General features: G+C 32.2%; 1 protein-coding gene across 5 annotated transcripts in view; it reads left to right on the forward strand.

Moving 5' to 3' along the window:
- The window catches only part of LOC130641794 (phospholipid-transporting ATPase ABCA3-like), a 38,045-nt gene extending 16,863 nt beyond the window's left edge, over positions 1 to 21,182 (forward strand). For all 5 annotated transcript variants that reach the window (XM_057448751.1, XM_057448753.1, XM_057448752.1 and 2 more), the window contains 39 exons: positions 1,413 to 1,547; positions 1,677 to 1,830; positions 1,903 to 1,999; positions 2,260 to 2,370; positions 2,899 to 3,042; positions 3,414 to 3,508; positions 3,640 to 3,753; positions 3,902 to 4,102; positions 5,758 to 5,977; positions 6,121 to 6,211; positions 7,622 to 7,812; positions 7,927 to 8,045; positions 8,313 to 8,459; positions 8,612 to 8,701; positions 9,236 to 9,420; positions 9,593 to 9,695; positions 10,187 to 10,263; positions 10,674 to 10,957; positions 11,337 to 11,537; positions 11,694 to 11,785; positions 11,868 to 12,048; positions 12,489 to 12,614; positions 12,779 to 12,895; positions 13,189 to 13,359; positions 13,865 to 13,975; positions 14,401 to 14,495; positions 14,583 to 14,651; positions 14,739 to 14,877; positions 15,110 to 15,178; positions 15,477 to 15,569; positions 15,862 to 15,949; positions 16,275 to 16,408; positions 16,855 to 17,012; positions 17,775 to 17,841; positions 17,912 to 18,015; positions 18,822 to 19,000; positions 19,274 to 19,443; positions 19,787 to 19,912; positions 20,134 to 21,182. In XM_057448751.1, the coding sequence (XP_057304734.1) occupies positions 1,413 to 1,547; positions 1,677 to 1,830; positions 1,903 to 1,999; positions 2,260 to 2,370; positions 2,899 to 3,042; positions 3,414 to 3,508; positions 3,640 to 3,753; positions 3,902 to 4,102; positions 5,758 to 5,977; positions 6,121 to 6,211; positions 7,622 to 7,812; positions 7,927 to 8,045; positions 8,313 to 8,459; positions 8,612 to 8,701; positions 9,236 to 9,420; positions 9,593 to 9,695; positions 10,187 to 10,263; positions 10,674 to 10,957; positions 11,337 to 11,537; positions 11,694 to 11,785; positions 11,868 to 12,048; positions 12,489 to 12,614; positions 12,779 to 12,895; positions 13,189 to 13,359; positions 13,865 to 13,975; positions 14,401 to 14,495; positions 14,583 to 14,651; positions 14,739 to 14,877; positions 15,110 to 15,178; positions 15,477 to 15,569; positions 15,862 to 15,949; positions 16,275 to 16,408; positions 16,855 to 17,012; positions 17,775 to 17,841; positions 17,912 to 18,015; positions 18,822 to 19,000; positions 19,274 to 19,443; positions 19,787 to 19,912; positions 20,134 to 20,214 (5,129 nt within the window). In that variant the 3' untranslated portion in view covers positions 20,215 to 21,182. The remainder of the gene's footprint in view (positions 1 to 1,412; positions 1,548 to 1,676; positions 1,831 to 1,902; positions 2,000 to 2,259; positions 2,371 to 2,898; positions 3,043 to 3,413; positions 3,509 to 3,639; positions 3,754 to 3,901; positions 4,103 to 5,757; positions 5,978 to 6,120; positions 6,212 to 7,621; positions 7,813 to 7,926; positions 8,046 to 8,312; positions 8,460 to 8,611; positions 8,702 to 9,235; positions 9,421 to 9,592; positions 9,696 to 10,186; positions 10,264 to 10,673; positions 10,958 to 11,336; positions 11,538 to 11,693; positions 11,786 to 11,867; positions 12,049 to 12,488; positions 12,615 to 12,778; positions 12,896 to 13,188; positions 13,360 to 13,864; positions 13,976 to 14,400; positions 14,496 to 14,582; positions 14,652 to 14,738; positions 14,878 to 15,109; positions 15,179 to 15,476; positions 15,570 to 15,861; positions 15,950 to 16,274; positions 16,409 to 16,854; positions 17,013 to 17,774; positions 17,842 to 17,911; positions 18,016 to 18,821; positions 19,001 to 19,273; positions 19,444 to 19,786; positions 19,913 to 20,133) is intronic.
- Positions 21,183 to 22,068: the final 886 nt, after the last annotated feature.

The following is a 22,068-nucleotide window of genomic DNA, read 5'->3' on the forward strand; positions in this document are numbered from 1 at the left end:
TTATTTTTTAGGTTAAGCGCACTAAGGATTGCTACAGGGTTTGGCAATCGCTTTTATGTAATTTTCCATACACATATCTTTTATTGTACTATCTTGATGACAACTTACGCAAATAAAGAACTTCTTGGAACATTGTTTGCACTAATTTTTCATGAGAAACTTTACCAATGTTTTGGGGTTCACAGACAGCCTAGAAATCAAGAAGAACAGGGAATTATCAGAGGATTTTTAATTTGGCATTTGCCAAAAACAGTCAGGAAATTTTCTGGAAACATTGAAATAACATCAGGGGAAATCAAATGAAAAAGTAAAGAGGGGAAAATAAATGAAATCTCTTGATTTTACACTGTTACTACTTTAATTGGACAAACTTTCGCGAAGGAACTTACGAGAATTTGCAATTTTTCGCCATTTTCGCGAAAGTTTATCTGGCGAAAATGTGCGAGTTTCTCCATTGGCGAAACTTTATCTCGCGAAATTTCCGAATTTCTTCATTCGCGAAAGTTTATCCAGTAAGCTATTTTATCATTTTTCACCAAAAACGCACAAAATACTTAGAAATCTTATTTCAAGAAAGAAAATTTATAACATTTTCAATTATGCTAAGAATTTTGAAGTTTTTCTAACTGAAAAATTATTGTTCGCGAAAGTTTATCTCGCAAAAATTTGCGGGTTTCTTCATTCGCGAAAGTTAATCTCGCGAAATTTTCCGAATTTCTTCATTCGCGAAAGTTTACCCAAAAAATTTCGCTCCAATTAAAGTAGTTTTACAGGTTTGTGTTACATACATACTTTTGTATGAAAAATGATTAAATATCAAGTGTTTTGGTAAATGGTAGCATTGGTAGCTTTCAAGACATAACATTTTCTTTGTTTAATGTTGTATTTGTGAATGATATAAAATTTAGTTTTGTATGAAACGTTTTTTAAAGGTTAAAATACAAAAAATTTTCATTTTCTTTAAATTCAGGAGCATAATTAGTTTCTTATTTAACTGAATTAATAATGCAGCTTGTAGCCTGTGGAGGTTTTTTTAAAATTATAAAGTCATGAAGTCATTGAGTTAACATATAAAAGAAAGTAGGAATAAAATGTAAAGTTTTGACGGTTCACATTAGTCAGCTATTGGTGTCTTGAGAGAGAAAAAAGAATTAACAAATACTTAAAATAATTCATTGAGTATAAAAGTTTGTTTTGATTATTATTTTGTGACAGTATTTCTGACAGCAAGAGATTGTTATGTCTAAAAACTTTTCATTGTTGTATTTTTTATTTTTGATAGAAAATAATGTTTTCTCGTTGTTTCTTTTTTCTTTTTTAGTTTTTTAAATTATTAGTCAAAGAAAAATAGTCATAGAGAAAACCTTGTTAGCATTAATTATCTTTTTCTTCTAATACTTCCTTTTCTTAAGCTACGGAAATCTTACAATATGCTGCCGATTCACTCAGTCTTAACCTGGCAAATAAAAGTCAAGATGGAAAGCGTTTCACTTCTGAAAAAGAGGTTTTAGATGAAGCAAAAGAGCTGGAATTAGAATACCTTTGTGGTGAGTCTAATTCTCTACAGTAGAATTACGGTTGTGTTGCATTTACAGCAATTTAAGTTCAATCATTTGTTTAAAAACTGATAGGAGTTTTTAGTCAAGAAGTTATTATTGCTCTACCTTTTATTTCAGCAATAATTTTTAAAAATGTGGAAGAATCTAAGAGCCTTCCAAAAAATGTTGAATATTCCATCAGATTTCGCCATTCTGCAAATACAAGATCGACATGGCGCACCCATTGGGTGTACCCGTTCTTTCAAGCAGCAGGACCTAGAAAAGAAACGAGGTATGGGTATTAAAAAAATGAATTGATAATCACCATGAATGTTAATTATTTAAACATTATACTTTTCTGCAGCTCTTATTTCAAGTTCATTGGCTTACAGCATTTAGTCGATACTGGCATTATTCAGATGCAAACAGGGAAAAATTATACAGCACCTCGCCACATACAGGTACCACTTGTTGTTTATTTGTCTGTCCGTCCGTTCGTCTGTCTGTTATGCAAAATGGTAGCTTAGCTGCACAGGTAGCGAGACGCACGCAATGCGGTATAAAAAGGACGGGCAAACCCATGGGTTTTTCCACGGGCTAACGACTGGTATTTACTATATTTTTAGCACACTAAACAGAAATTTTTACCACCCATCTTTTTTTTCTTTTTACCCTGTTAGCTAACAAAAAAATATGTAATGCCAGGTTGCTTTTTTTTCAGCAATTTCCATATCCTGATTATGTTGTGGATAATTTCATACTGCTGATACAAGGTGTCATGGCACTTATATTTGTACTTGCTTATATGTACACTGCTGTTATGATTGTAAAAGTATGTAATTTTGTTTACCCAGCTCTGTTTACAGGTAACAAAAACAAATTTATTGAAACAACACTATTTGACTGCTAATTACAACACTTCAAATCAAGTACTTAAGATATTAACAAAATTAAATCTTCCTAAATATTAAATTAGGAAAAAATAACTTAACAAAACAAAATAACTTGAAATAATTAAAAGTGTGGTATCCATAAATTAGTTGATCTAAGCACTTATTTTGCCATTAAATCCATCCTTCTGATGGTTGTACTTACAAGCTCTTTTGATCTAGCTAGCTATTTTTCAGCTATATTGCATGTAGGGCCCAACGGAGGCAGCAACAAATATTTGAAATTATCTTTAGATGTATTTTTTACCTTCTTAAAGCACTCCATGTTTTTTACTTCATCATCAAAACAGTCTTTCAATTTTACAACCCTCTTAGTGAAGTAAAGAATGTTTGCATTTAACATTTTAAGGTATCCCAAACTTTTCGCTGTGTTATGAAGTTATGAGTACTATGATGAGATCTTTATGTAGGAGCTTGTAGCAGAGAAGCAGTTCCGCTTGAAGGAAAGTATGAAAATGATGGGGCTTGCAAATTGGATTCATTGGACAGCCTGGTTTTTGAAGACATTGGCTTTCCTTTTAATTAGTGTTATTCTTCAAACAATTTTACTAAAGGTATAGCAGTTTACTAATTCGAGGAAATATGAAGTAGATTATAATTCATTCCTTTGATTTTAATATAGTTTCTTAAAATGTCTGCCTGAAAATCATCTAAGAGGTGCACATGAAATTTAGTTACAGCTTTGGATAAGTTTAAAATCTTATTTTTGTTTCTGGTGTGAAGCTGGATCAATTTTTGACAGAAATATTTATTAATCAAAGCTGGGCATGTTTAATATGACTATGTGCAATAATTTTATTTTTTTTAGCTGTGATTCATAGAAAAAGAATAAATACGACTATGAATCAAACAAGTTTTAGGTTTTTTTTGCAATTTTGAGGTTCAAAGGTTTTACAGTATATTATTTTGACACTTTTATTTATAGGGCGGCGACATTCTGACTTATACAACGGGAGGCATTGTGTTTTTCTTTTTATTTCTATACATACTGGCATCAATATTCTTTTTGTTCTTCATCAGGTTAGTTGTGTGCATGCTTTTTAAAAGCAATGATGAATTTGTTTTGAAGAATAAATAGCTTAAATGATACATCCCTAGTAGATTATTTACCCTCCTTTTCTTTTGTTACATTTTTATCCTACTTCCTTTAGTGTTTTATTCTCCAATGCTGTTCGTGGAATGTTGTTTGCTGCTGTTATTTGGTTTGGTTCTTTGGGTCCGTACTTATCATTCCAGGATCCTGAAAAATTTGAGGAACTATCTGGGTAACATTTTTTATTTGTTATTTTTTATTTAAGCTAAGTAGATCTGTGTGTTTGCCTAAACACACAAACGTTTGAAGGCACAGGAATGGGTAAATATAGGGTCAATAATACAAAGTATTAATATAAAATATTATTTTTTATGTTTTAGTGGTATGAAAGCAGCATCCTGTCTCTTACCAAATTCCTGTCTTGGTATTATGATTCATATAATATCTCAACGCGAATCTTCACAGGTCGGAGTAACATGGGATAATCTTTCTGAAAATACATCTGTTGATGATAACTATACACTTGGTCAAGCATTTGGCATGCTTATCTTTGACTGTATTCTGTATGGCATATTAACTTGGTAAGTGTGACCAATCTGTTCTTGCACCTTAAGGCATTAATTTTTTTGAGTATAAAATTTTAAAATATAAAATTTATGTATGTATGTAATATCAGAACTAAGTTATTTAGAAGCGTTTTTGTGATTTTAATTTTTGGCTTAATTTAATTTTTTCCTAATTTAATTAACTTAATTTAGTTAATAAGTCAAAATTAAGTCACATGACCAATTAATTGATGAGTCTGATTAATTAATTAATCTGAATCTGATGGATCTGGTGAATTCATTACACATGTCAAACATTTAAGATGACAGTATACCTTTTGAGCATGGTTTTTTAAATCGCTTTTTTCCAGTGATAGTTAATCAAAGTTTATTCATTCATAGACCACTAAAAAGCATTTTCAACCACCTATTAAATGGTATAAAAATAATTTGAAACTTTTTAGCTCGTAAAAAGTACAGAGACATTTTTGGAACACACCCTGCCTTCAAAAAAGTTACTTTATTTACAAAACTACTTCGTTTCCAAATCTCATTCAATTCTATAGAATCGTGATAGATGTATGTAAAAACGATTTTTTAATTATTTTCCACGAAGTCCCCGTTTTTGATTTATGTTACCTTTTCTAAAAAAGCCATTTTTTAACTTCAACTTTCGTCTTTAAGATGTAATATCTAGAGAATCTTGATTTTTTACAAAAAAAAAATTGTTCTTAGATAAACACGTTGGCTACAGCACAGTAGCACTCTCCCTTGTAGATCTTCTGTAATTTTGTAAAAGAGATTTGAAATGTAATAGATGGTATACGAAAAAAACAACACTACGAAAAAGTGTTTTAAAAATTTTTTAAAAATCACACCTTTCAAGCATACTCATAATGATGGTGATACTTTTACACTTCGGAGGCGATGAATATTTAGAAGGTTGTCCTTTTAAATGTTATTATTCGCAAAGACGTGACTGAGAAATAGAACTTTCTAAGTGGTTTAATATTTTCTATGACTTGCAGAAACAGAACAGGATGGCATACATTTTTAGAAATGAAAGTGTTTTATATATAATTTATTTTTAAAAGTTATACTCAAGAGAATGATAAGTGTTAAAACATTCAGTCTTATTCGATTTAAGGTGTGAAAGACTGATTAGAAAAAAAGGTAATTATTTGGATAAAGTCAATATTTCCCTTTTAAAAATAAATAAATAGTTTCACCATTGGGTATTGGGTAGTATAAATGGCTAAAAACCTCTTTCGTTGATGCTTTTTTAAAACTTTTTGCTCTAAAGTTACGATGAAATTCGTCGCATGGTCTATGAGAATCGAACAAAACAGATTCGTTTCTTCGAAATTCCAGTTTCTATTGTTTTTCTTCTTCATCTTTATCTTCAGATGCAGTTTACGTTGAAATATATTAATTCTCAAAGTGTGTTAACGTGTGTTATGAAAATTTAAATAGATTCATCAGATGAAAATTAATTATTTGAAAAATATGATCACACTGTAGATTAATTAATTGAACACATTAATTAACAGAACTTGATCAATTAATTCCGTGTGACTTAGGCTATTATATACATAAAACACAGAGTAAATAATGCAGCTGTTTGGACAGCTGAAAAGGGTAAATGCCACCTTAATTGAGTATTTACGGTAATCCATTTATTGCTTTTCTAGGTATATTGAAAATGTTTTTCCTGGAGAGTTTGGCATACCTCAGCCTTTCTACTTCCCTTTCCTACCATCATACTGGTGTGGAGCAAAAAAAGAGTCACGTGTTAACAGTAATAGTGATATTAATGGAAGTAATAAGTACGCTGGAAATCTTAATTTTGAACCGGAACCTCAAAATGTTAAAATTGGAGTACAGATCGAAGACTTGAGAAAAGTCTTCAAGGTAACTCTGACTGTTGTTATTTAGTTATTTCATTAAAATAAACCCCAATTTTCAGAGGAAAATTGACTTTGAATATTATAGGAAAAAAAGAGACATTTTTGAAGATCAGATTTATAACTAACTTTTCTGCTTTTATAAATTAGGGGGCTGCTGGTAAAAAAGTTGCCGTTGATGGTTTAAACTTGAATATGTATAAAGGACAAATCACAGCCTTGCTTGGTCACAATGGAGCTGGTAGGTTTCTTGTTTTTTGTTTTTTTGCGTTTCTAAATCTACTAAGATTTTCTTATTAGCTAATGAATGTTCTATATCAAGTAATTTGCTTCTTTTTGGTCTCTCTCTTAGCATCGATCTTCTAAAATAGCTTCACTATCAAGCTTTCAAAATTCTGAACTCCTATTGTCAATTAAACCTTGCTGGGTCAATATTTTTGAATCCATTGTTTTTATTTTTTTTAAATTAGAAGTGAATTGTCCCAATTGAGAGGATTTTTGGACGTTGAGCTTTAGATTTACCTTTTGGGGGCATATCATGAAACAATCAAATATTTAAAAACAAAATCAAACAATCATATATTTAAACCAAAATCAATAACTGAACACATTACCATACTTGTTTATCACTTTATAGCTTACTTCCATAACTTTTTTTTTTGGAACTAACTTTATACAACAATTTCGAATCAGAGACAACAATGTCCCCACTCATGCCATTTTTTAAATCTTTATGAAAATTTTCTGACACAACAAGTGAACTCAATTTGCTCAAATGAAACTTAAATGCACCAAGATGATCAAACGTAATTTTAACTTCCTTTATAATGTTATTTTTATCCCTTTTCACGTCTATCACCCAACCATATGATGTTTTGTTGCCTTTAATGGCTTTGTATATTTTTAAAAAGACAGCTGGTAAAATTCGTTCTGATATTGTAATTCTGTACGAATTTTTTAAAGTCGAAAAGAAGCACACTGTCTACGTGAAATTTTATAATTTCCATATGAAAATATTTTTCTTCTGTAGTGCTACATACGAATTAAAATCACCAGGTCTCATTGAAAGTTTGTATAGAATTCTAATTTATTTTATAACACCTAAAAGAGACAACAACCGTTGAACAAAAATGGCAGCAAAGACACACCGAGAGGGTGAAATAACCCAATATTGTTAGCTCTAAAAAGAGAATAATTTTAGAAAAACAAAAATCTAAACCAACAGAAAGTTGATACAACTACCGTAGTTTAATAAAACCAAAAACTTAGAGGCAGAAAAGCGACCTTAGTAGCGGTCTATACTCAATCTTTATGAAATACCAACACAGAAGATAGAAAAGTTCAAAGTTCAAAAAGGAGCTTGCTGATTTTTAAGATTTACCTACGCTGAAGCATCAGGTGTATATATTCTGCGAAAAGCTTGTGCTTCGCCGTGTTTGAACTAACCAATTTTATCGCGCTTCATAGCGTCTAAAACGCATACCAACGCATTTTAAAGTTGCCCACTAATCTTTCACATTACACAGACTGTAAATGCGCTGATTCAAAATCTCCGGGCCGATTTTAATGGACGATTTAATTAAGCATTTTTTTGGCTGTTTTGGCCCACCATGTAAAAGTTCTTAAAATGCATACTTTGTTCTACTTTAAGGTAAAACAACAACAATGTCAATTTTGACTGGCTTATTTCCACCATCAAGTGGAAAAGCTTACATAAATGGCCAAAGTATAGAGTCTGACATGGCTGGCATAAGAGAAAGCCTGGGATTATGTCCACAACATAATGTTCTCTTCGATCGTTTAACTGTTAAAGAGCATTTAGAGTTCTTTTCTGCATTAAAGGTAAAATTTACTTTTAGTAACGTTGTTTTGACTAACAAAATTAACAGAATGAAAGTTATTAAGAATGCTACTTAATTCTATCATATAGTAATTAACTAATGTGTTTCTTGTTAGGGCGTCCCTAAAAAAAATGCTCAAGATGAGATCAAACAAATGATTACTGACATTCAGCTTGAAGATAAAGCACAACAACAATCTTCAACACTTTCTGGTGGAATGAAACGAAAACTAAAGTAATAACCTATTTGGTGAAAAATTTGTTTGACGCACTGAAAACGAACTGGGTTACAAACTTTGACGTTATGACATTATAACAAAGACATTACAACGGATTGGCCATTATAATGACATGGCACAATAATTTTCTGAGTACGGCGTTAGGAATCTCAACATTAAGACGATTGAGGAAAGTTAAGCATTGAATGTGGAAATATTCCCATTGAATAAAAGAGTGACAGTGGAAAAAATTTGTGGAATCTTATTTTGGAATCTTATTTTAGCTGTGCAATTGCTTTAATTGGTGGTTCGGAAACTGTTTTCCTTGATGAACCGACATCTGGAATGGATCCGTATGCAAGACGTGCAACTTGGGATTTGCTACAGAAATATCGTGGAAATAAGACAATAGTATTAACAACTCATTTTATGTTAGTTCAGTATTCTTTTTCTGTTAACATATCCCACATTTTTAACAAATGTTAACTATATGTAATAGAGGTATCAAGGAGCCTATTTTTATAAATGAAAGGCATGTCAAAGTAACACTGACTGAAAAAAAGCGCTGTGTTATATATTTTAGGGATGAAGCTGATTTTCTAGGTGATCGTATAGCTATAATGGCGGATGGTGAACTACGCTGTTGTGGGTCTTCTTTATATTTAAAGAAAAGGTTAGAAATAGTTATACATCTCTGATCATAACGAATGTGTGACACCATTTCTTTCTTTTTCTTAGATTAGTTTTTTTCAAAAAAGCTGCAATGATAAAAGTCTTTATTAATGCCAAATGTTTATTTGGAAAAATGTTGCTTCATGGTTGACGAAGTTGGATAGTGCCAAAATAAAATAAATTATTTCTCCTTTATATGGAGGATTTGTCCCGTTTTTCACTTTGTAGGCTTACTATAACCTATGCATTAAATAAGCAAATTTTTGGCAGTGTTTTGTTTTGAGTAAGTTTTTTTGGAAAAATATATTTTGCTCTTTTTTACTATGTGTCAGTTTGCAGAACGACGACTCCACTTAGAAGTTATTGCACAGCTGAAAAAAGTGTATTTTACTCTTAGAGGATTATCAATTGTTGACCACAACAAACTCTAATAGAGTTCTTAAAGTTTAAAGAGGATTTTTGATTCAATAAAACTAACTGTATATCCTTACTGTAAAATTGAACTTTCTTTTCTTACTTTTCACAAAATTTTTAGATATGGGGTTGGGTACCATATGACTTTGGTGAAAGGCCAAAACTTTCAAGAAAACAAAACTAGATCTTTAATATCTGAAGCAATCCCATCCGCGAAACTGGTTGGAAATGTTGGCTTAGAAATGAGCTATATTTTAGAAGAGGAAAGTACTGGCTTGTTTAAAGGGCTTTTTGAGGAATTGGAAGGTATGTTTTCATGTTCGGTGTGTCATGCTTGAGTTCATTTGTGTAGTATGATTTCAACAGATAGCAGCTGTGTGTAATTTTAACTGGGCCATTATAATCATGGTATTTTGATTTTTACTCAAAGCGTTATTTATAAATATGAAAATAAAATATTTACCTTTATATTTTGTAGAAAAGAAGGATGATTATGGCATCAGTAGTTTTGGTATATCTGTCACAACATTAGAAGAAGTTTTTTTGAAAGTAGGAGAAGGGGAGACAATCAGTGTGGAAAAGTAAGTAAAACAAAGAAAGGTTACACTAGTGCAATTATGTGTTTGTTTTGTTTTAATTTCTGCTACGTATAATATTTTTTTTGCAAACTCAATTAAGTGCATACACATTCACATTAAAGCTTGCTCAGAATTACCTTTTCGTATACATTTTACAGTAAATAATTACCAATGTCCTTTTGTAAAGCAAAGGAGATTTTGTAGAAAGTGTACCACCAGGTTTAATTGTTATAATTTTTTTTTTTTTACTTTTTTTTAATTGTATTTTTTATTTGTATAAGCTTCCCACTGAACCAATTATTAATTCAATCTCACCATTTTAAACTTCGTTAAAGAAATAAATCTCAACGAATAGATTTAGTCAACTTTCTTTCAAGTCTTTTTCAAGTAAACCAAATGCGAATAATATCAAAATATGACGTCTTATCTACCTTTTAAATTTTATACGAGCCGGGTAGTTTTAAAGTTATTACATCATATTTTTTAATTTACAGATTGGAAGAGAATAATAATGACAAAGAACAATTACATGTAACTGTAGATGATACCCAACATCAAATAAGTCGAGAAAGTAAGTCAGTTGTCCAAATTTAGTTTCAAATTTCGTCAGTCAAATCGCCAAATCAAATTTATGACATGTGCTTTATGTAAAAAAGATATGCCAAAAATTATTTTTAGAAACTTTAATTTGGTAACATTAAAAAAAAGTTATTCCGTGTGGTAAAAATGTCAGTAAACATTCTTTATATGTACTCCGGTTTTAAACTTTTTAAATTATATATGCTAGTACTTCTTATTTCAAAAACTGTCTTTTAATTTATCATGTATTTTGTTTATCACCTGTTGGAATTCACAAGATATATTTTGCAGAAATAGCAGATACAATACATTTTTCAATGATTCACGTGGATTTTGTAAAAGTTAAAGACTACTATTCTATTACAGGAATAAACTAAGAAAACCGGTGCACTGTTTTTATAGGTCTTCTAACTGGTTGTGCTTTAAAGGCGACTCAATTCAAAGCTATGTTTATAAAGCGTTTTCTCAACTCAAAGCGAGAGAAGAAAGCAGTGTTAACGCAAATTGTTTTGCCGTTGTTATTGGTTATTTGTGGACTGGTATTATCGAAATCTTCAAATAGTCAAGAAGATGATATATCGAGACAGATGAGTTTGTCAATGCTGAAAGGCAAAAGCGATGTCTTAACTGGATATTATTCGGATTTTAGTTCTTCTCCACAAAGCTTGAAAAACAGAATGAAAAATGTATGTAGTAAAGGTTGTACTACCTTGCTTTTTGTAAACAATAGAATTTTAAGAAATATGTCATGTATTCAGCTGTGGGAATGATACCGGTAATAAAGCAGCATGGAGCCGTAAATTTGTTATAACTATGTTTAAGGATTATAGGTTTTGGATGTTGAGATGTAGTGGATAGAAAAACGTTTGGAATAGAATTTTTCACTACAAAAGCTTTCAGAATATTCCGATTATTCTGAATATTTATACAGAATAGCCACTTCAGTGTTGAAAGCACTGTTTGCAGTGTGGAAAGCACTGTTTTCAGTGTGGATTTGGTGTTCTGACAGTTTTTTTGTACAAAAAAGATAAAATTAACTTCCATTAAAATTATTGTTTTCTTTAGATGGCATCGAACTACTTGAAATCAGTTCAAGTTGAAATTGCTGATCGAACATCTGAAATGACAAAAATTAAACATGAAAATAATGGAAGTAATGTGAATTTACTATACGTGGAAAATCCTCTGTATAAGGTCGTCGGTACAGATAAAAAAGAATGCTGTGACTATAAATATTTCGTTCTAAACAAAGAGTGTCGAAAAGCTGTAAGTATATGCAATTCTTAGTGAGGCGTTTTTTAGACTAGTGCAATCGCTTCCAGGTCTGATGTCTGTATTGTTTAGATATCTTAAACCTATCTGCTTTTTGAGTTGCATGATAAAACGAGGTCTGTTTTATTTAAAAAAGGGACTTTTTTATAGCTGAGAGATGAATATGCTATGGAAGCCTTGTGTGGTACTACTTCAAAATCATTTGGTTATAGCAAGTGTGCAAAGTCAGCTTTCGAACAAAAGTAATAACCATATATTATTTATTATTATAATTGTTTACTCCTTGTATTCTTATATTCATTCATTTGCCTATCTTTCTTAAAGCAGTGGAAAATCTTTTAATAACACTGATCTGACTGATTGGAGAACGTATTTTCAAGAATATGTTATTGAAGACAGTGGAAAAGAAATAAAGAATTATTTCAACGAGAAGGTAGTTGGTATTAGTGTTGAGGGTGGCAATAAAATGGGAGATGTCCCAGTGACGATTTGGTATAGTAGCCAGGTTGGTTTTTCTTTCTATTTTTTTATTTCTCATGAACATGCCTGTTTTGGTTTATATGTGTTTTCATATTAGGCGCCTCGCAAACATTTTTTGTGTTTGCTACTTCGCAAACATTTCCGTGTTAGCCACTTTAGACACACATTTTTGTGTTAGTTACTTCGTATATATTTTCATGTTAGGCACTTGACACACACATACACACATCATATTAGGTACCTCACACACCAATCAGTCATTTCACACACACATTTTCATGTTTGACACTTTACACACACATTTTCATGTTGGGCACTTTACACACACACATTTTCATGTTAGACACTTTACACATACCTATTAACCTTTTCTTGTTAGGCAATTTATATACACATATTTTCATGTTATTAACTTCACTTATGCATATTCTTATGTGAGCTCTTTAACACACGTTTTCATGTTAGGCATTACACACAACATCAAGTGCATACAGTGCTGGTAGCAACATTGTGCTGAAGTATTACATGAACGACACTGGTTATGGTATCACAACAAATAATTATCCGTTGCCAAGAAATAGTAGAGAAAAGGTATATCTCTTTGATAGAATAGTATTTTAAATTATTGAAAATGCAAGTGCCCTAAACGCAAATCTAGAGGTGCTAAATGTAGAGTGACAATTCATGTGCAACAGCTTTGGCTGTTCGTCTGGATATTTTGATGTGTTTATTTAATGTGTCTGTTTATTTTTTAGAGTGAATTGAACGACATTAATGGCAGCAATCTTGTGTTAGTGATGTTTGCAACCATGGCAGCCTCGTTCGTAGCAGCTAGCTTTGTGCCCTTTATTGTGACAGAGAAAGCTTCCAAAGTGAGTGTAAATTAAAGTTGTGTTTTACAAAGGTAGTCCAAGATATTTCTCAGTTACAAGAACGAGAAATGCAAGAGATGTTTGTACATCTGAAGTAATTTAGAGTGTTTGCAATATATTTTAATTTTCTGTTTAAAAGGAATACCAACTTAACATTCTATGTGAACATCTTTTTGTGCCACAGAACAGGATTAATTTGTATCCAAGCTTTCGCTACTTCTAAATGTTTTTAAAATTAAAAAGTGTTATGATGTCAGTATCATCTACGCTTTGAGTTTGACCTTTTCCTTCAGGCTAAACACATTCAGTTCGTGAGTGGAGTTGATTCGGTCTCATACTGGGGTGCATCATACTGTTGGGACTTCATCAACTTTTTAATACCTGGAATTGGAATGGTCATCCTTTTTGCTGCTTTTAATCTGGACGATTACAAAGAAGCTATTGGGGAAGTGTTTTTGATTATTGTAAGATTTTTAATATTTTTGATTCACCTTATTATCTATTTTGTAGAAGTCTACAAAGCTAAGAAAGTGTTAACTATGTTGTGGAGTTAAAAATTTAAAAAATCCGTGAAAATCAGTGTTTGTCTTTTAAGGTTTTGCATGATAATGGTGTCTCACAAGCCTTGGAATTTTAGACACCTTAAGGGAATGTATTCACTCCTTATCAATGTATAGATATTTAAAAGTTGAATTGATTAACATAAAAAACATTATGTCAAGAGAAATTTAGCTCGTTTCCTCCAGATATATGGCATCCCCAGCCTACACAAGCTTTCTAGAACACTTCGTGTCCCCCCTATGTAGCATTTGCCTATACGAGAACGCCAGGAAGTTTCATAGCATACTAAATTTTTTTGTGCCATACAAGAAAATTGTAATATTCCAATCTAGAACTCTTGTCTTAATTGGGAGCTAATGTTTATTATTTTTTAATTATTTATCAAATCTTCAACATTTGTTATTTCAGTTACTTTTTGGTTTGTCAGCGTTGCCATTCATCTATCTGATCAGTTTCTTGTTTCAAAGTGCTTTGATTGCGTATGCTGTTATCTCCTTGCTACTCGTGGTAGCTAGCATTGTAAGTATGCATTTGAAGGTTTGTATTGCTTTGGACACTTTTTTGAAAGCAGCACTTTACTAATTGGTGGACAAAGTGAACACGTATGGTACTGTTAATGCTTGCAAAAACAATGTTTTTAATACCTGCGTGTAAAGACATTATTTTTATTACGTACATAGAAAGAATCCATTCAACATCATCTTTTAAAACAAAGAGCATTAAAACTTTATTTCAACACTGCTTTTTAAGGGAAGAGTTTTTAAACTTTCAAAATTCTTGATCTTATATGCTCCCTACATCAAAGTTCAATCCATACATTACCTGCATTTTAATCAAGAACATTAAAGTGAAGCTTGGGAGCAATAAGATTGCAACAATTACCTCCAGTACCCTAATACAATTGTTTTTTCAAGTTGGCAATAAACTTTGTGTTTCACTTCTAGGCAATGGTGTTGGCCGTGTTCATATGTCGTGTTGTGGACGAGAAAGATGTGGCAGATATATTACATTACGTGTTCTTACTAGTACCAACTTATGCGTAAGTGTAACCTCGGCTTTGTATTGTTTGTTTCAGAAATTTTGACAAAGCAACGAAAATTAAATTAATTTTTTGTGTATGTTCTAGATTTCCACAAGCCCTTCGCGATATATCCTTAAACGAAGCAGCGCAAAGGGACTGCACAGCATCTGAAGTGTAAGTCATTCCTCATTTGGTTATACGTAACCATTGAAATTTTAAACTTAAAACTAAGGTATTACTTATTTTGAAAATGATTTTTAGTACTAAGATGGCGTGTGCAAAGAATGGAGATGTTTATTACGACAATATTTTGGAATGGTCACACCCTGGGGTTGGAGTTCATTGTTTTTACATGTTTCTTGAAGCATTGATATATTTCGTCTTAGTTTTGTTAATTGAGGTTAGTTGGTTACTTCTTTGTTTTTGTTGTTGTTGTTATTTTTGTTGGTGCTGTTGTTGTGATTGTCGTCGTCGTTGTTGTTATAGTTGTTGTCGTTGTCGTTCTCGTTGTTGTTATCCTTCCTGCGATCGTTGTTGTTGCTTTCGATGTCGGTGCGGTCATTGTCGTTTGTACTTTGTCGTCGTTGCGTTATATATCTTTCTAGGTATTTGTTGCAATTTTAATTTTTTAGGAAGGCTTCTTTCTGGGGGCGGTTTTTGGTGCCGGAACTTCAACACACTTTCAACCAAAAGCAGATGAGGTAAGCTACGATTGACTTTGGTTTGTTCATGTTAGTGGTCACTGTCATGTCAATTTTTGTATATTCATTTTTTGTATTCAAACTCGAATTTTTATGTCTGTGGTCAATCTTTTAGAATCGTACACAACTGCGCTTCTTTTAATGCCATGTCTCAAAAGTAAATGAGTCAAAAAAAAGTTCATTGACTCGTTTTACAAAGGAATGTGATGGATGGAGTAGACTGTCTGTAAATCATTTTGACTGATTTTATTTATTTGTCATTAATGGTAACTGATTTTAAAATACATTAAAAATGCAGGATTCAGATGTAAGGGAAGAACGAGAAATGGTGTACAATTTATCAGATGAATTGTTGAAAGAATCAGCTGTGGTGGTGAAAGACTTGACTAAGGTGATTAATTGAAAACATTTATCCAATAAAAATCCCCCCTTGTTTTGATAAACGTGTTATTAATCTTCTTAAGGCGCTCTTAGAAATAATTTTGGTACCATATAATGTCTCGGATCTGTTTACTTTTTTTTGTCGACATACGAAAGGCTTATAGTTGCGTATAATTTAGTTTTATATGGAGAAAACAACAATAGTCTGTCTAAATGTGCTTGGAAATTTATACAAACATCCAGACGTAACCAGCTCACCCATTATTTTTTCAATATTATTTTTTATCACTGTGTAATTTTAGGTTTACAGGACAACTGGAATGACTGCTGTTGATCACTTAAGCGTTCGGATTCCTAAAGCGGAATGTTTTGGTCTTCTTGGAGTAAATGGTAGAGTTTCATTGTTTCTAATGCGAATAGATCTTTAGTTGTCAGTATTCTTGGAGTAAATGATAAGGTTTTTAAGGTACCTGGTAAAACTCCAGTTGTCATCATTTCTGTCCAGCCTCGACAATACAGCGCATATTAAAGCACTATGACATCAAGACACCCTTAAAAAAGTTTGGTATCTGCAATAAGTTCCTATTAATGTTATAACCAAGTGGTAGCTAGTATAAGTCAGCGGATAACGATGTTGACATTCTGTAACCACTCTGTATGGTTATTGTAGTTCATTTTGTTTCACTCTAACGATTTCTATCTTTTTTTGATGCAGGTGCTGGTAAAACTACTTCGTTTGGTATGTTAACAGGCGAGCTGGCAATTTCAGATGGAACTGCTTTTCTTCATGGATACAACATTAAAACACAGCTTAAGCAAGTCCAACAAAGAATTGGTTACTGTCCTCAGGTATTACTTAATAGCATTAAGAAAAACTTTTTCAATGCTTTTTACCATGATAAGCGCTGATCACATTATAATTATTCTTGTTTGTTTTTTAATGAAAGTTTTAAAACGAGATGAAAAATTATTAAGAGTATGGATAGTAAATATGACATTAATATTATGTTTTCTGTGTTTTTATCTGAATATATCGTAAAATCTGACATTAAAATTGACGATAATTGGGCATTTAGTTTTCGATACAGTTATTGCTTAATTATAAGGATTATGATAATTATGATAATTATGTTACTACAATTGTACATGGAGATTTTAATGGTTACTCACTCCACAATATAATTTGTTTCTTAATTTAACAGAAGAATTGAGGTAATATGAAAATCATGTTTTGTTTCTCTTCCTCGTTTGCCTCAGTTGAACATCATATAAACTAGCTTGTTTACTTCGTTTAGTTCGACGCTTTAGTTGAAAGGCTGACTGGTCGTGAAATGTTGACAATGTTTGCACGCTTGCGTGGAATTCCATCTCATCTTATTGAGGATGTTGTCAAGTCTGCTATCGAGCAATTAAATCTTGGTAAATGGGCAGACAAATTGTGTGGAGACTACAGGTATACCACATTTGTTGCTTTGTGTGAGAAGTAAATGAGGCAAACTTATGGAAGAAGTAAGTAAGGCAAAGGTATATAGGGTAGTTCTATCTATGGCATAACTGACTTTGACCCGGAGACTCTTCGCACATTTTTTGGTTTGTGTGAGGAGTAAAAACGTTATTTACAGATTACCCATCTTCTATATGAATTTAGATAAATGTTAAGTTGTTAAATGTTAATCTTTTAGTTCTTAAAGTTCATTGATGTCTTCTTCTAGTAATTTAAAACGAGAATCACCTTAGCTTCTTATTTACTCAATGTTCTTTTCTTCAGTCCATTATTGTATACTAAGCTACCTCTAAATTAGTATCATTGAAAAAATGTTTATATCGCGTTTGGAAGCTTTTCTTATGATCTATGTGGGTAGCTGTGTACTTTAAAAAACTAAAAATTAAGACCGGCCTAACGAGGAAAGCAAATACGAGTTTTAAAAAAAGTCAACAAGTTTACTAAGATTACTAAGCGCCAGTTGAGCTTGGAATAGAAAGAAACTTTGGTAGTATTGAGCCTTAGCCAAAATCTTGTGTTGCTTATAAAAAAACAGATTTCAAGTAGAGAGGCGTAGGGAGACAAGATGGAAATTAAGAAAACTATGATCATGAAAAACACATCGCATCAACACAGTGCTTCTCGAAATTCTATTAGCAAATTCACAGTTCCACTATTTAGCCATACTAAATTTAGCTATAATAAATCGCATTTATTTAATCTTTTTTTTAGTGGTGGTAACAAACGTAAACTGAGCACTGCAATGGCTTTAGTTGGTGATCCTTCTGTTGTGTTTTTGGTAAGTTCTCTTATATGGAATTATAAACATAAAAACAAAAGCATTTAACTTGAATGTATTTTTTTATTAGGACGAGCCTACGTCAGGTATGGATCCTGCTTCTAGAAGATTCTTGTGGGACACTTTGACGTCGGTGGTAAATTCAGGACGGTCCATTGTCCTTACGTCTCACAGGTGCATATTTGGTGATGTATATTTTGTTGCATCATTTGTTAAACCATATTTAAATGTCTTTTTTCACCGACGATATGGAGCATAGAGGACCTGCAATGTATAAGTATGTCTTGTACATGGCCTTTTGAACAAAAATACACGTTTGTTGGCAAGGGACACTTTTTCACGAACCTACTGATTTACGGTGAAAATCTTATATAATAACTTTTACATGGCGGACACTGTATGTGTAGTGACCGCACCTAACGATAACTTCACCGGTTTGTAGTAAACAGAAAATAGAATTAAGAGGGAAACATAATTTACATGATAATATTGAATTATAAAATATAATCCTTCATTAATTCATACACTGTCTTTCACTCCTTCAACTTTTTTTGAATTAACACGCAGCTTTCTAATTCTAATAATTTTATGTGAACAAAAAATTGCCAGTGACATGTCATTTGCCCCGGTAATTGCAGAGTGCCGACGTTAAGCAGGCTTCACAATTACGAAAACGGATAACTTATGTATTCGGTCAAAAAAACAACGTAAAGAGGGGGTTATTACATATTTCCAGAAAACCTTTTTTTCATTTTGAGTAGCTGGAATAAAATAAAAGTTTGACTTGAATGTATATTTAGTATTTTTGTAATGTGTGTTCATACCGTGATCGTGCAACCGAAAAACGCGTTTTCACGTTTTGTTTGCTTAGACATTGTTTTTGTATGGTCTTGAAAATTAAACTTAAGATTTACTTTGTTGTTGTGAAGCCTGTCTTATCAAAGTCAAAGATTTTCTTCATTTCTTTTATTTGTTTTTAGTATGGAAGAGTGCGAGGCTCTTTGTACACGTCTTGTTATCATGGTGAATGGACAATTTAAATGTATTGGAAGTATACAGCACCTGAAAAGTAGATTTGGGCAAGGATATACACTTATGATGAAAATAACGGGTAACCCGATAAAACCGGAAACCATATATGATCAACCTAATCAAAACGGTAAGTGTATGCAAGGAGCCTGCAGACAAACTAAGCTAAATCACCACCATATGAATTGCTATGGTTGTTACGAAGTTGTATATGTTCATTCAAGGGAACTTTTGTAAATAAATGCCTTGAAGGCTTAAATAAATAAACGCCCATGCTCACAAGTAATCGCCCATGCTCACAAGTGAACGCCCCCAACCTCAAAAACTGTTGATTTAATAATAGGAACAGTTTTTGTTGTGTAAAAATGTTTTCAATTTGTGGCCTACAATTTGCTGTTTTTAGAAGTAGGAGTAGCAAATGCTGCCTATGAGCAGGGCGAACAACAACAGCAGCAGCAGCAACATCCGTCAAGCCACGATTGGTATAATCATGATATCGCTTATAACGTAAAGCAGGCGAAAAATTTCATACAAGAAAAATTTCCAGGCTCTCACCTCATCGAAGAGAGACAGGTATCCACTCTTTAAGCGTAATGTGTACACAAACGATACAAATATGCAGACAATAAACTTACACTAATGTAAAAGATTTCAAAATGTAAACAAAATACAACAATGTAAACAAAAAAATAAAGTTTTACGCTGCCAACTATTCATTAAAGCTTTGCATAGCAGAAGACGTTTCAAATTGGATGTGTTTTTAAATTATTTTAGACTGTTAAGCTTTGTTAAGAAATCCTGTGACTTGCTTAAGAAGCCTCGTTTTTAAGAAGAGGTCAAACAAGATGGTAGGAATACGTGCAAGCGGTATATTGTAACTAACTTCGATGTAAAATTCTATTTTTTTTTTATTTAGACCCTGTTACAATATCAAATTATCAATCCAGATTTGCGCTGGTCGCAAATGTTTGGAACTTTGGAAGAACATGCGGAACAGCTTGGTATAATAGACTACAGTGTGAGTCAGACATCACTAGAACAAGTAGGTGGTTATACTGCTGTTTTTTGTTATTGTCGCAATGTGCACTCTCTCACTGAGTCAAATAATGAATTTGTTAGAAAAACTATAATTCTTGTAAACTATCAAGTCAGGTTTTGTCAGAAGTAAATCGTTACTGCCATGAATGGTAATGCCATGAATCGAGAGTAGAGAAGAAGAGATACATGCCAAGGTTATCCTAAATGATTGTTTGCTTTTTTCAGGTGTTTATAAATTTCGCCAAAGCTCAACATTCGGAAGAACGTGTCTTTAAAAAGTCATGTTGTTCGTGCAGTTGTTTCTAGTATTTGTGCGTTGGCTACACCGAGTCGTACTACTTCAAAGGGGCAATATTTTGGAGAGTATTGACGTGTAAGACCTGACAATATAAAGAGTTTAAGAAGAGTTTATATGTAAATTTTTTACGTTTACATAGACATTTTTTATTTTTTACTGGGTTATCGTAGGGACGAAGTGCTTGCCACACGTTAATAACTTTGAAATCAGACTAGCCTACCATACTCTGGAATAAAAGAATTTTCTTTAGCTATGGAATATTCTTTCGCAGTAGCTGGTTTGCAACCCTTTAAGTACTACCCGTCTCATAAGTTTTAATGTTTGGCAATACTATTTTTGTGTCTATCTCTGTTGATTGTGCCTGAAGAATTTACTTGTTAAGAAGCTTGACGTACGAAAATTAAAATTACGAAAAAACCTTAACCGTGAAAGTGTTAAAAACAGCTAGAAACTTTGTGGATGGTGGGTTATTTTAAAAAATGATAAAGGAATACTGTAAGGGAAGAAAGGCATGGTCGAAAAAATCGTAAATTGTGGAACTAATGATTGCGAATTGGCGATACAGTCATGGAATTTGAAATTGCGAATTAAAGATTGAGATTTGTTCTTTTGAAAATTTCTTTTGATGTAAATAATTGAAGAGATTCTCCTGTAAACCTTCATATAGCAATACAACGAGAGAAGTAACTCGTCTTTTTCACAATAATTTCTTCTCTTAAGTTAACCCCTTTCTCTTTTTTTTTTAAATTCTAACCCGACTAACGTTTTTTTACTCGAATATTGTTATAAGAATTTTTGAAATCCGCCTTTACTTTGTCGAACAAATTTTTTTGCCGCGCAATCTTATTTGCGAACACTTTGTTCGCGCGAATTTTTAAAAATTTCGTTTTTAAAATATTTGTATATATTTGCACCATTATTATTTATTTGTATATTTTCACATTATTTTGCTGTAAATATCAAAATTTTGGGAAAATTTTTTCACTTTTTTTAACCAATCTTAGTGAAGATTTTTTTCTACGTCCATAATTGTTCCGTTCGTTCGGATGGTGTGTTTTTCATGTTGAATTCTCATCTAACCTCGTCTTTAAAGGGGATTTTCATTGAGCGAATTGTGAATGGCGAATTCGGCGGCGAATTAGCTGCGAAATATCTTTTAGATTTTTACACGGAACGAAAAATACGTGGCGAATTTAAAATACTGAATGTACCCACTCTTTGGTGTTAAAAACCAGACCGTTATTTTGAATTCTTTCCAGTAATGAGTTTTCCTATGACTAAACACTGAATATTTAGCTAATATTTCGCCGCTAAAATGTAGGAACTGTTTCTACTTTTCGGCGAAGCGAATTTTTTAAAGCAAAATGAAAACAAATAAAACTTACATGCTCAGATACATTTCGCCGGCAAATGTGCCGTCCAATTCGTTTTGTGAAAATCCCCTTTATGTGGTTTTTGAACCTATTATATGCCAACCGTTGCGTACTCTGGGTACAAGGTTGGTAAGTCTAAACAGAAACCATTGTTACAGCCCTGATTAACTTGATGATTACACCCTAAGTTTGGGATTTATAAACAATTTAAAAGAAGACTATCAAATATTATCAAATATTTATCGAATATCTAATATATTTATCGAATTTCGAATTATAAAGATCTAACAAAATCACTTTTTTCAACAAAAAAAATTAATGCAGTGGATAGTTTTTTACGAATCAAAGGGGGTATTTTTAAAATGTTTACGCGCAAGAATTTGATGTGTGGTTCAAATCTCGCACGCAGGTAATCTTTCAAGTTTTCTATTGTTTCCAAAAAATCGTCGTCGCACGCATAGGCAATTGACTTGGGTGATTCAAATGGCA

Source organism: Hydractinia symbiolongicarpus, chromosome 4 (genome assembly GCF_029227915.1).
Source record: "Hydractinia symbiolongicarpus strain clone_291-10 chromosome 4, HSymV2.1, whole genome shotgun sequence".
NCBI lineage: Eukaryota > Metazoa > Cnidaria > Hydrozoa > Anthoathecata > Hydractiniidae > Hydractinia > Hydractinia symbiolongicarpus.